The 12,276-nt window shown below is 36.7% G+C and overlaps 1 protein-coding gene across 2 annotated transcripts; it reads left to right on the top strand.

Annotated features, from left to right (window-relative positions):
• The first annotated feature begins 128 nt into the window (after nucleotides 1-128).
• ttf2 (transcription termination factor, RNA polymerase II) lies at nucleotides 129-12,256 on the top strand. Of its 2 annotated transcripts, none has more exons than XM_042001150.1 (23): nucleotides 129-234; nucleotides 324-429; nucleotides 788-874; nucleotides 974-1,043; nucleotides 1,465-2,310; nucleotides 2,717-2,837; nucleotides 3,208-3,390; nucleotides 3,506-3,660; nucleotides 3,833-3,914; nucleotides 4,115-4,240; nucleotides 4,355-4,505; nucleotides 4,866-4,971; nucleotides 5,055-5,239; nucleotides 5,391-5,544; nucleotides 5,744-5,835; nucleotides 8,057-8,142; nucleotides 8,222-8,364; nucleotides 8,482-8,661; nucleotides 9,126-9,178; nucleotides 9,475-9,628; nucleotides 10,587-10,669; nucleotides 11,248-11,322; nucleotides 11,520-12,256. In XM_042001150.1, the coding sequence occupies exons 1-23, from the start codon at nucleotides 207-209 to the stop codon at nucleotides 11,662-11,664; spliced, it is 3,411 nt and encodes a 1,136-aa protein (XP_041857084.1). In that variant the 5' UTR covers nucleotides 129-206; the 3' UTR covers nucleotides 11,665-12,256. The 2 variants fall into 2 exon arrangements, with proteins under 2 accessions (XP_041857084.1, XP_041857085.1); XM_042001151.1 differs by having other exon boundaries at nucleotides 130-234; nucleotides 3,208-3,279.
• The last annotated feature ends 20 nt before the right edge of the window (nucleotides 12,257-12,276 follow it).

Raw genomic sequence — 12,276 nt, 5'->3', positions numbered from 1 at the left:
TTTTAAGACATGTAAACTATTTGTGATTGTAAAATTAGCTTTATATGTAAAATTAGAACATTTTAACTATCCAAGTATGAAGTCAACGTTTATACTGACATTTACAAACCGGATATAATGTCTGACTGTTGTGATTGGTCTATACAAAAATACCGACTTTTGTGACACGGTTCTGTAACTGAAAGTAAATTAGTTGCGTTAACACTATGGAAAAGGTTTTATGTAATGTTCACGGTAAGTTATGAGAACGTTAGACACAATTTAATCTTCGTAGAAAGGTTATTTGATTTGCCAAGTGATGCGTTCTTTCTGTCCTCATACAGGTAGCGTGTGCATGTTAAAAACGGGTGTGAAAGATGGACCAAGCAAAGGCAAGAGCTTCTACGTTTGCGTGGACCAGCAAGGATGTGATTTTAGCCAGCAAGCTAGGTATCCATATCTCAGCTATGTATGCATCTGTCACAGACGTCCTTAAAAACCCAATACATGTAACTCAAAGAAGAGATGCTTGGGGTCACTTCTGTACATTATTATCTGAAACATATCCTTGATCCCTCACTTTTGTTGTGTTATTCAGGAATAAACAATAGATGTTGTATTAGGTTTGACAAACGTTTAACCATCTCTAAGGCATGTGTGCATCTTACCTTTCCCTTTCCACCATTTAACATTATCAACACTGCGCCTGAGGTTGTAGTTTAACGTATTATTGATTAAATTTGGCAAGTGTTGTTTTACAGATGTTTGTAATGATTTTAATATGCAATATCATTATCACTTATTCCAGCATCTCAACTTCCCACTGCCTCCATCATGAGGATACAGTGGTGGAACTTCAAGCTCTCAGCTACAGTCAAAAACATCAAAGTTACAGGTACTAAACAAAAATAATCAATTGTCAGACCTGTTGACATTGTGCATTCAATGTTTGAAATGAATAATGTGTCTGTGACTATTGTGTGTGTTCTCATAGACTGTACTACAGATGCATTGTGGGTAAAAAATTAGGCCACAGGTGGTGTGGAAATGTGCCTTGGACTGCGGTAAGACTTGGAACAGATTTCTCCAAGGTTCCTTGTTTATATGCATCTTATACCTTGTCATCAGCTAGCTCTAGACAACATTTTTATTGTTCTTCAACCCTGTAAAATTCATCCAAATGTTTCAGATAAAGGCATCATATTTTTTAAAAATACTAGACGTAATTGGCTATCAAATCACAGCTTCTGTTTGAATGCAGTCAGGATTGTTGTTACTTTTTGATTGTTCTTTTTTATCTCTGTACAGCCACTGTACATTTATGATATCAAATGCCTTCCAAATGCTAAAATTCATTGACAGATTCTTTAGATTGGTGTAATAAAGTGATTCTTGTATATATAATTTCTTCTTGTTCTTCTTGAATTATAATTTCCCTTTCAGGATTAGTAAAGTATTTTTCCTCTCATTTAATTATCATTCCAGCCAGAAAAAGAAGAGAGAAGGCTTATGTGTGACAAACAACTACTGCCTTCCTGCCTTCCACCTGTCCGAAATCCCTTTAAAGCCCCCACCAAGACAAACAAAGACTCTGAGTGGAGAAAGTTGCAAAGTAATGGACATGAGGAGAAGGATGACTTGAAGAAAAATAGCAAGACAAGTGACAAGGTGGAGGAAAATAAAAGTTGTCAAAAGGAAAATGTGGAGGTTGTGGGTCCAAAAGTAGAAGAAGAGGAGGAAAAAAATATGAATTTTTTGGATACTTATCGAGGTAAAATGCTTCCACCGGGAATGAAGTTAAAGAAAAGGGTTTCAAGTGAGGAGAGCAGCAATTCCAAAGCTAACAGCGCGGAAAGAATAGCAGATAAAGTCCAAGACAAGACAGAGGACAAGCCTGCTGAGCAGAAAAAAACAAAAGAAAAAAGTTCTAATTCCAGAAATGAGGTTGTTCACATTGAGAAAATAAATAAAACCTCTCCATATCATCACCAGAGAGTGCAACAGCAGTCAGTCAATGATGAGACCCGTTCTGTGAACCAAACTGAGCCCACAGCACAAAAGAATGAGACTAAATCTGCTCCCTGCCCAGATTCCAGAGATTCTGATGGTGTCCCTTCATCAGATGTGGAGTCCAGTAAACCTCAAACACACCAAGATGAGGGAGATGATGATGTAGTGTTGGTATCAGTGAAACCTGCTCCTAAGAAAACTCCTCCTGTATCCACTGTTCAAAAGACTATAACAAACTTCCCAGGGTTCCAGGCAGCAGCTAAGGTGCAAGATCCCACAGGGATGCACAACCTGCTCACTGCACAGCTCAAACAGAAAAAGGTGAGTTGTTATTAAAAAAAAAAAAACATAAATAAATGAGTGAATAAATAAGTTTTATGCATATCTAGAACCTGGCTACATTGGATTTTATAATAATGAGGTACAAAAAACGTCAATACTCCCACAGTAACTTGTACTTTCTTTTTTATCATCAGTAGATTTATGAATATTTTGATGTCTTATGCAAACCATTGAATCAAAAACCACTAACTTGGCCCACATTTAGCATTTTGAGTGCATAGTTCTCTTTTTAGTTGTACAGACCATTACATTAAAAACATGGAGTAACCATTGAGTTTGTAAGGTTGATATATTAACTTGCAAACTATTGGAAACATGTGTTTCCATTGATATGTATTTATTTTTTTCTCTTCATAAATTTTTATTTGTCTGAACCTCTGATTAGGCCACTCTGTCTTTGGTGAATGTGGCGGCTCTGCCAGATAAAGGAGAGAGGTTGAAGACACAGGTCAAAGAGCTGGAGGATGCTCTGGAGTCACTGAGCCTCACTGCTGCTTCTCAGCCAGGTGAGAGTTACAGTGCACGGTTGGAATAATATTTCACTGCTGTTGTATAGTTTCCTCAGTTTTTCCATCAACAGTCTCACTTTGGCCCTTAATTGATAAGGTCATTGCTAAATTCTAAAATAGATATGAAGTACACCATAAACACAAATCAAACCTGGCCTAAGGTTTGGGTCTCATTTAAGTTAAATGACCTTGCTTTAAATTTACTGAAACAGAATTACATAGGAGGGTAAATTAATAGGATTTAAACAGAACAGGTAGAAACACTGAAAAATGTGCCATTAAAAAAAATAATGTGGTGAAGTTGTTAAATTTGTGCTCATGATTGTGTGTCGGCTCACTGATAATGCAATGTGCAAATCACTTTCAGACTCTGTGGATGGATGTGACAACAAAGATTCTAGCACTGATAAGACCCAGATCAACCCATTCAGCCGGCCAGGTGGGACCATCCTCCTCCCCATCCCTGCAGCTCCAGGCCCTTTCCAGCACCAGGCCTCTGGCAGCTCATTGGGACTCCACCTGAGCCAGGGATACACCCAGATGTATGGAGGTAGGTCATCGATGGATTCGAGTATTTTTGTCTAATTTATCTTTCTGTAAATTTATTTTTTCAGATATTTTTAGGTTCTACCTCTGTAACATTTTGTTCGTGGTGTCTCTAACAGATCCACAGATGCACACCTTTTATGGCGGCAGGATGACCAACGATCGTCTGCTTGCAGTGAAGAATGCCACTTGTGAAGCCATCGATCATCTTCACAAATCCTTGGAATCCTGTCCCGATCCCGAGGCTGAGGCCCCGGATCCCAGCGGCATCAAGGTTTCACGCTAGTTCAGCCATTTACTCACAAAAATCTGACACCTCTAATTAGATTCTGACAGAATTTAAAGGATGTTTGTTAAAATGCTTTGTAACAGTTTGCTACATACACTTTTAAGTGGACCAATTATGTTACTCTAGTAACACTCTCTTTCGGTTATTGTTTGGTCAGGTGTCACTCTTGCCCCACCAGAAGAGGGCTTTAGCATGGCTCCTCTGGAGAGAAACCCAAAATCCCTGTGGAGGAATTCTGGGTAATATAACTTTTTTCTTATCTTACTGACAGATGGTCAGATATATATTGTATTATAGATCATAGAGGCAATTTTGTTCTGTAAACCTTCTATTTAAGTTTCCTCTGCTGCTCTCCTATAACTTTACAGAATGAATAAAATGCATCAGAAGTATAACAATGAAACTTTTTCTTGTATTTTACACTGGTGTTTGGATTTAGCGGATGATATGGGTCTGGGAAAGACCCTGACCATGATCTCACTCATATTGGCCAAGAAGATAAAGGCAAAAGAAGAAGATAAAAAGAAGGAAGAGAAGAAGCTGGAAACCTGGATGTCTAAAACTGGTAAATAGATTTTTTTTTTTATCACTCTAGGAGATAAATTAAAGCATGATGAGCTCAATAAGTTCTGTTGTTCATATTTAAACAGCATAATGTCTTTGCTTCTTAACCCTCCAGACTCCAGCCTTGCTGTGTCCAGAGGCACTCTGATCATCTGTCCTGCCTCTCTGATCCACCACTGGAAGAAGGAGATTGACAGACATGTCAAAACAGGGAAGCTGACTGTGTACCTGTACCACGGAGCCAACCGCGAGAAAAGTGCCAGAGTGTGAGAGCCACACACTCAACACCACTGATTTCTTTTCTCTGCATTAGTACTGTATTACTAAAGGTGCTGTCACACCACACAAAGTTCAATATTTTTGACTATGTGGTATCTGTAAGAAGTAGATGTATCTCTAGTGACTTTACCTGTTAGCAAACAGCTATTTAAAATGATTTTATATAATGATCATACTAAGCAGTTTACTTTTATCTCAAACATATTTGCTTTTAAATCCTTGAGTGTCATATTTCCATCAGCAACTTTAATGAGGAAGCTCAGGTTTTAGAGGATCTGCCATCCATCCAGTTTGATGGCCTTTTGAGACTCTCACAAACTAAACACTGTTCTGTATTTGTCCCTCAGACTGGCAGATTATGACGTGGTGGTGACCACATACAGTCTGGTTTCTAAGGAGATTCCAGTCCAGAAGGAGGAGGCTGATAACCCCAGCAAAGATCCTGACCATGTGGTAAATGCTATATTTAAGAAAGCAAAATTTGTAACTTTCAGCAGCGTGGGAAAAATTAAATGCCAAAACTGATCTTACTTCAGCCATCACACTCAGCTACTCTCCTACGAGTGGCCTGGGCCCGCGTGGTTCTAGATGAAGCCCACAACATTAAAAATCCCAAAGTGCAGACCTCCATGGCCGTCTGTCAGCTAAGGGCTGGTGCTCGCTGGGCTGTCACAGGTACACCCATCCAGAACAACCTGCTGGACATGTACTCGCTGCTCAAGTAAGTCTGAAACACAGGAAATGCTTTAAAATGATTGTTGATATTGGTAAAATCACCACAGAGCAGTGGTATGATAGAATTAGTATTTCACTTTGCAATGAAATGAAGTATTTGTGTCTAAATCATAGTATGTTTATTCACCATTTGTAAGGTTTCTGCGTTGTTCTCCATTTGATGAGTACAAGCTTTGGAAAGCTCAGGTTGACAACGGCTCTAACAGAGGCAGAGAGAGACTCAACCTTCTGACGAGGAGCCTGCTGCTGCGACGAACCAAAGACCAAACGGACTCAAGAGGAAAACCTCTGGTAGAGACGTACACTCACACATTCATCTTTATTTCGCAACACGTCAAGTATTCTTTCTAGGACTTCAGCCTTCATCCTTGATTTTGTTTTAAATGTTGTCTGACAGTGATGGTACGTTAGCTAGCTGAGCTTGTTTAGCATAACAAAAATCCCCCTCTCAGTTTGGACCCTGGCTTTAGAGAAGTGTTAAATCTTTCAGGTTTCTCTTCCTAATCGGACTTGTGAGGTGCATCAACTCAAACTGTCTGAGGATGAGCGTGCTGTGTATGACGTGGTGTTTGCACAATCCAGGTAAGATTCCAACACACTTTTCTTTTCCTGATGGAAATTTTTCTATGTTGTTTTTGTTTGTTTTGTTTTTCCAGTTAATTTAAATTTTAGGATATGCTAATAAATGCCAGAGTGACTGCTTTAATTCCACTTACCTTCAGTTACAGAAACACATGTCCGCATTTTAAATTAAACTGAGACTTTTCTTCGTGTTAGATTTGGTTCAGCCCCTGTTTTTTTTTTTTGTTTTCTTGTTTGTTTGTTTTTTTTTGGGGGGGGTTCAGAAATTGAGGCATGTGAAACATCAATGGAAACAGTCAAATGATATGCAAATTATTTACACTGAAATTTTCCAATGTAGGATGCACTTCTGAAAAACATAAAAATTTGAAATTCTTTTTGGAAATCATGAATGCTGAGTTAACCAGACTAAAGACGAGAGGGGCCATCTAGCGTTTTATCAGCACAACGTACTGAAGCCAGCATCCATGATGGGAGCACAGGCATGTGTCATTTACACATCTTTGTGGACATCATGTATGCTGAATAGTGCTTTGTATCCAGGCCTTATTTCAGCAGGACAAACCACATTCTGCAAATATAACAGCCAACCAACAAACCAACTCTTCACTGAATTTAAGTACTTTCAGTTCAAAGATCTATGTGACCTTTAAACAGGACAATTTATGTACAGCGTATTTCATCACAAAGTGATGAAGGAAACCAAATATGGCTTACAAGGATCATGTCTGTGTTTAAAAAAAAAAAAAAAGCTGTAAGAACAAACACAATACTACAATCCATGAAGATCATTTATGGAATAACTTGAGCTATGACCTAAAATCATGTATAACGATAACTAAATTTAAAAGACTTTTTTAGAAATTATATACTGGACAAATACAGGATGGGGATAAAAGGCCTTTTTCTTTATTTTTGTTTGGAGGAACATGAATGTTCAACCATGAATGAACTGTATAGGTGCAGGTATTTGATTTTATGCTGACATATTTTTGTGCAATGTGTTATATATTGGTTTAAAATAACACTCTTGATATAAAAACGCAATAGTAGTAAAAGAGTGTAGGCCTCAAATTTGGTCTATAATAATTTAAAGGAAATGGCCCGAAATTTAGTTTTTTTGTTTTTTGTTGCTTTGCTTTTTATTTATTTTTTTTTTATTTTGTGTGTGTGTGCGTGTAAACTTCTATTTCATATATTGCAATTTTTTCTCACTTTCTCTTTTAATCTCTTCAAAAAAAAACTTGAACTAAAACTAACAATAGCAGATGTGTTGCTGGCATTGATCTCAAAATTTGCTTAATTATAAGCTTAATACTGTTTTAAAGAAAAGTATAACTCTTGAAAGCCCAACCCAGGAGAAAATGGGGTGAAAAGTTTTTTTTAATATCAAGTCTTCATTTGGCCCTTTAACAAAATGCTAAAAATATGAACAAAACAGATTTTTGTATATTTACTGTTTATTACAGTGTCAAAATTATTGTACAATATCATTGTGTCCACCAGGGGGCAAAAGTCAATTATCAGATTGACAGGGCTTTGGGGTAAGTTTTACCATAAAATAATGCAAAAGGTCTCAGGAACTGTTTGTTTCAAATAACATATGGTATTATAAGGTTAAAAGAACAGCAAATAAAAATTAACAAGAATATTTTCAAAAATGTAGGAAAATACTGAATGAATTCGTAAGGAAAACAAACATATACAGGCGGTAGTACAATTAAAAAGAAAGCCTGTGTTGCTTAAAGTGATAGACATATACTGTATTTATGTTATTAAACATAAAATAGTATAAATATCTTATTGTTTAAAAAAAGAAAACATGAACTTTTTCAAGTTGTATGTTTTCTACGTAGGGACAAGACATAGGATAAAGCTGAATATTTTGCCTTTACTGAAGCGGGGTGTCCAAGAGCCGTTCTTGGGGACAGGTTTTCAGTGTAACCCTGCTTCAGCACACCTGACTCGAATTAGATCTAACAACTTCATTTGAATCAGGTGTGTTGGAGCAGGGACACATCGAAAACCTGCAGGACTGTGGCCCTCGAGGACTGAAGTTGGAGACCCCTGCAGTAAAGCATAAGTATATATTAATACAATCAAATTGTCCTTTTTAAACCTGACACAGAATTAAATTATAGAAAGATATTAAATCTCTTGATACAGAACAAAGACCATTAAAACAAAGATATGACACTGGGTTGGTGATTTTTCCTTCTAGATCTACTCTGCAGAACTACCTGAAGAAACATGACGGAAATGACGTGAATAAGAAAAACACTTCCAGCATCAATCCTTTTGATAAAGGTAAGACGACATCTGGATGTTATAGATGACAAGAATAATACATTTACAGGAAATTAATTCAAACTGTCTCTTGTTCCAGTGGCTCAAGAGTTTGGTGTGTCTCAGGCTGAATCTGCTGTGTCGAGCTCTCAGCAGCCTCAACAGACATCCAGCACCATCCACATCCTGTCCCTACTGCTGCGCCTCCGACAGTGCTGCTGCCACCCCTCACTTCTTAAAAAGGTACAGTAGGTGGTTGTTTTGTTTTATTTTGTTTTGCAAAACTTACCGGTTTAATCTCCCAAAAAAAAAGCATATATACTATTTTAAAAAGTCATGTATTTCCTTCTTTCCTCGCAGACGTTGGACTCATCTGAGCTGCAAGGTGATGGTATTGTCTTGTCTTTGGAGGAGCAGCTCAATGCTCTGTCGCTGTCTTCCAGCCCGTCGACATCAGGCCCCGACCCCAAAGACACAGTGGCCCTCAATGGCACCCGCTTCCCCTCACAACTGTTTGAGGACACCGCCAAAAGCACCAAAGTGAGAAACTGTTGTAGTCATCATGCAAACATGATATTTAGGCCCTGAATGTGAAAATGTGACCCAGCAGAGATCCTGAACATGTTTAAACTGTTAAGGACAAAACTTCAGCTGGAACTGTTGTTGAAATAAGATTGTCGATATGGTAACTCATAGGTTTGAATCCATCTTGGTCATGAGTCCAGAGGCAGAATCAGTCAATCAAAGCTTTACTTATATAACACTTTTCTTACAATTAAATGCAGCACAAAATGCTTTACCAAATTAAAAAACACAGGAGAATAAAAGATTGTGTGCAGACACACAGATGCACACACACATACTCATAATATGCAATATGAGTAAAACAAGTTTAACAAGACAAGATGGAGAATCAAACCTTTTTTTTTTTTTTTTTTTACTGTTCTCTCTCTTTTTTTTTTAATAAAAATAACAATTCAGTTATTTCCTCCCCAAAAATCCAGATTTCTGCCATCACCTTGGAACTGATGGCAATCAGAGAGAAGAGTCAGAAAAGGTAAATGTTTTTTTTCCAATGTGTCTTTATTTGCACAAAAATAAATCATAAAAAATGTTGATCAATAAAGACAGAAATGTATTTTTCTGAGTTTACATGTCTCCATCTACTGAAGAAGCATGTTTGATCTGTTTGTGCCAACAGATTTACCTCCTTTGTGCATCTTCATGCCATATTAAAGGAAATACACATTCAGTGACCTGTTAACCCACAAGCCAAAATAATTGTACTACTCTTTAATGTGATTTTAATTCATATGATCCACACGATGCTGTCTCTGGTCTGATATTTTTCAGTGTGATCGTGTCACAGTGGACCAGCATGCTCAAGATTGTTGCCCTTCATCTGCGACAGATGGGCTTCAGATATGGAGTTATCGATGGGACTGTGAACCCTAAACGTCGCATCGACCTAGTGGAAGAATTCAACACTAACCCTAAAGGACCACAGGTACATCTCACCCAAAAATGTTGGCCATTAAAGGAAACACTGAGAGCCTTTTACTAGTTTAGAAACAGTGAATACAGACAGGAATACCATGCCTTAAGTCAACTTATTTTATACGCTGGCAAAATTGGTAATAAATGGTTGTACGTAGCAGAAATGTAAATTTAAAACATTGTTAAGTCTTTGATCTAAACAAGTTCACTGTGTGAATTTGATTGGGGAGGATTTGCTTACTTTTACATGATTGACACACCGCACAGCCCCCAAGGTGCCTATGCACTCAAAAATGATAAAATTTGGTTTTACGGGTCTGGATGATTCTAAAAAAAATTTGTATCATGTGTTGCATATTTGCTAAAAGGTTAAAATGTAAATAGCTTCTAAATAAATTAAACAACCCAAATGTTTTTTTATAAGTTTAAGCTTTGCAGCTTAGTGATTTATTTGAGCTACCGGACCTAAAACACTGACCCGAGAAATATTTAGATGTATTAGATGCATGGTAAAAAAAAAAATGCAATAGAAATGTTCAACATTGGATTTTAAAATAATTTGTTAAACATCTACAATAAATGTCTGTTCTCAATTGTCAGGCACGGCTTGAAAAAATTAAGTAAGAAACATGGAAATTTAAGTCGAGGAAAGACTGAATCTTGTAATCCTGAATCCTGCAAAGATGGAAAGAAGAATGCAAACCAGTAAATGTGGATGCCAGTTATATAAGATTTGAGACAATCTTGAGAATCTATTTTTCAGATGTTTAGATTCTTTTTCATTTATTTTACATTTTATTTATATGAGCAAGGATCAATTGAACAAACACATTTTCTGGACTTGCTATTAATTCAATATACTTTTTTCGTTTTAATCCAGCAAAACTCCACATGGTCTTTTTAACACAATAGTAACATTGATGTTAATTTATTTTCTCATGACAAGTATGAATTTCTTTACCCCAAAGGTGATGTTGGTTTCTCTTTGTGCTGGAGGAGTTGGCCTCAATCTTATTGGTGGGAATCACCTCTTCCTCATTGACATGCACTGGTAAGGTTCATTCTGTCGTTCTTAAAATACACTAACTTCATGCTACTTTGTATGTTAATATGTCCTCAAATTAATTACGTAAGTACTTTTTAAATTGCATATTAGTACTGTTATTTGAAGAGTTTTCCTCTATTTACACTGAAGCCGCTACTTAAGTCTCGTCATTCTTTTTTACTGGCTCCATTTTAACTAGCTGTAATCAAAAGAAAACATTATAACCCCTTTAGATTCATATTAACACATATGTTTAAATACAGAGCAGAAAGAATAATTAAGTCCTCTGTCTTGTAAACAAACCTGAACACATGCCACAAAATACTAAATGGTACAGTATTTTATAAGATGTTGGTCTTTTTTATGTTATTTCTCACTAAGCATTGCACTTTAATTTTCTCAAAAAAAAATTATACATGGTTGCATATGTGGTCAGAATTTATTAAAAATGTTCACAATTAGATTTTAAAATCAACTGTGCTCAAAAGTTAAACGTGGCCTTAAATATCAGGCTAAGAAACCTGGAAACTGGATTCATTACAGTATGAATAAATAATTACCCTGGCCTTTCAATACCTTGACAGGAACCCAGCCTTGGAGGACCAGGCCTGTGACCGAATCTACAGAGTAGGACAGAGTAGAGATGTCACCATTCACAGGTAACAAATATTTCAAACATACAAAATACAGCATATTTTCAAACAGATCAGATTTTCTTGTGATGTAAGGAGTGGAGTTGTTTATATAATCTTCACAATGTGACACAAAATGCTTCTTCATTTTAGTTTTTATTTCCAAACACTCAAATGTTAAAATGGCATAACTTGTTTTAATGTTTGTTTATGTATGCTACCAGGTTTGTGTGTGAAGGCACGGTAGAGGAAAAGATTACCACGCTGCAGATAAAGAAGAAAGAGCTGGCCCAGAATGTGCTTTCAGGAACAGGAAGCACCCTCTCCAAACTCTCCCTGGCTGATCTTAGAATCATTTTTGGTGTCTGACAGAGGAGACTACCAAGACTATTCACTAACTCATGGCAACTTATTCGTTTTTTATGTTTGTATGTCATAAAGGTAAACATCTGGAAAGATTTCTCAACTGGCCAAATGAGACGGCAATAAATGATGTGGATGTGTGACACTAAAGAGATCTAGCCCTGATTTGTTAAGCCTACAGACAACTGAGTGTTTGATGACTACCAGTTTACTTCTCTGTCCTCCCACAGCCACTGCAGCACTGTTGTTGAGGGACTTTAATCTACAGATTTGAGCTTTCTGTGCATCATTTTACTTTTTTTTCATTCTTCTGCAAAAAAGTGAAGATACTGTTACAAAAGCCCAAAAGTAACACTCTTCAACTTGCTAGCTAACACACGAGTTTAGAGCTTATTTGATCTTATTCCAGTCCAAATGTAATCCTAGATTATGTTCTTTTTTTATTGGGAATAAACTAAACAGGTTTTCCCCTCTTTAGATTATTTATTATTTGCTTTATATTAGTGCCTAAGTGATTTTTTTTTTTAGTAAATTTGTGTATGTGTTATTATTTTAAATAAATTCATGCCCTTGAAGTTATTAAATGTTGCTGGTATATGAAGCTTGTATGAGTATGCA

Source organism: Melanotaenia boesemani, chromosome 12 (genome assembly GCF_017639745.1).
Source record: "Melanotaenia boesemani isolate fMelBoe1 chromosome 12, fMelBoe1.pri, whole genome shotgun sequence".
Lineage (NCBI taxonomy): Eukaryota > Metazoa > Chordata > Actinopteri > Atheriniformes > Melanotaeniidae > Melanotaenia > Melanotaenia boesemani.
This window is presented reverse-complemented; position numbering and strand designations above follow the sequence as displayed.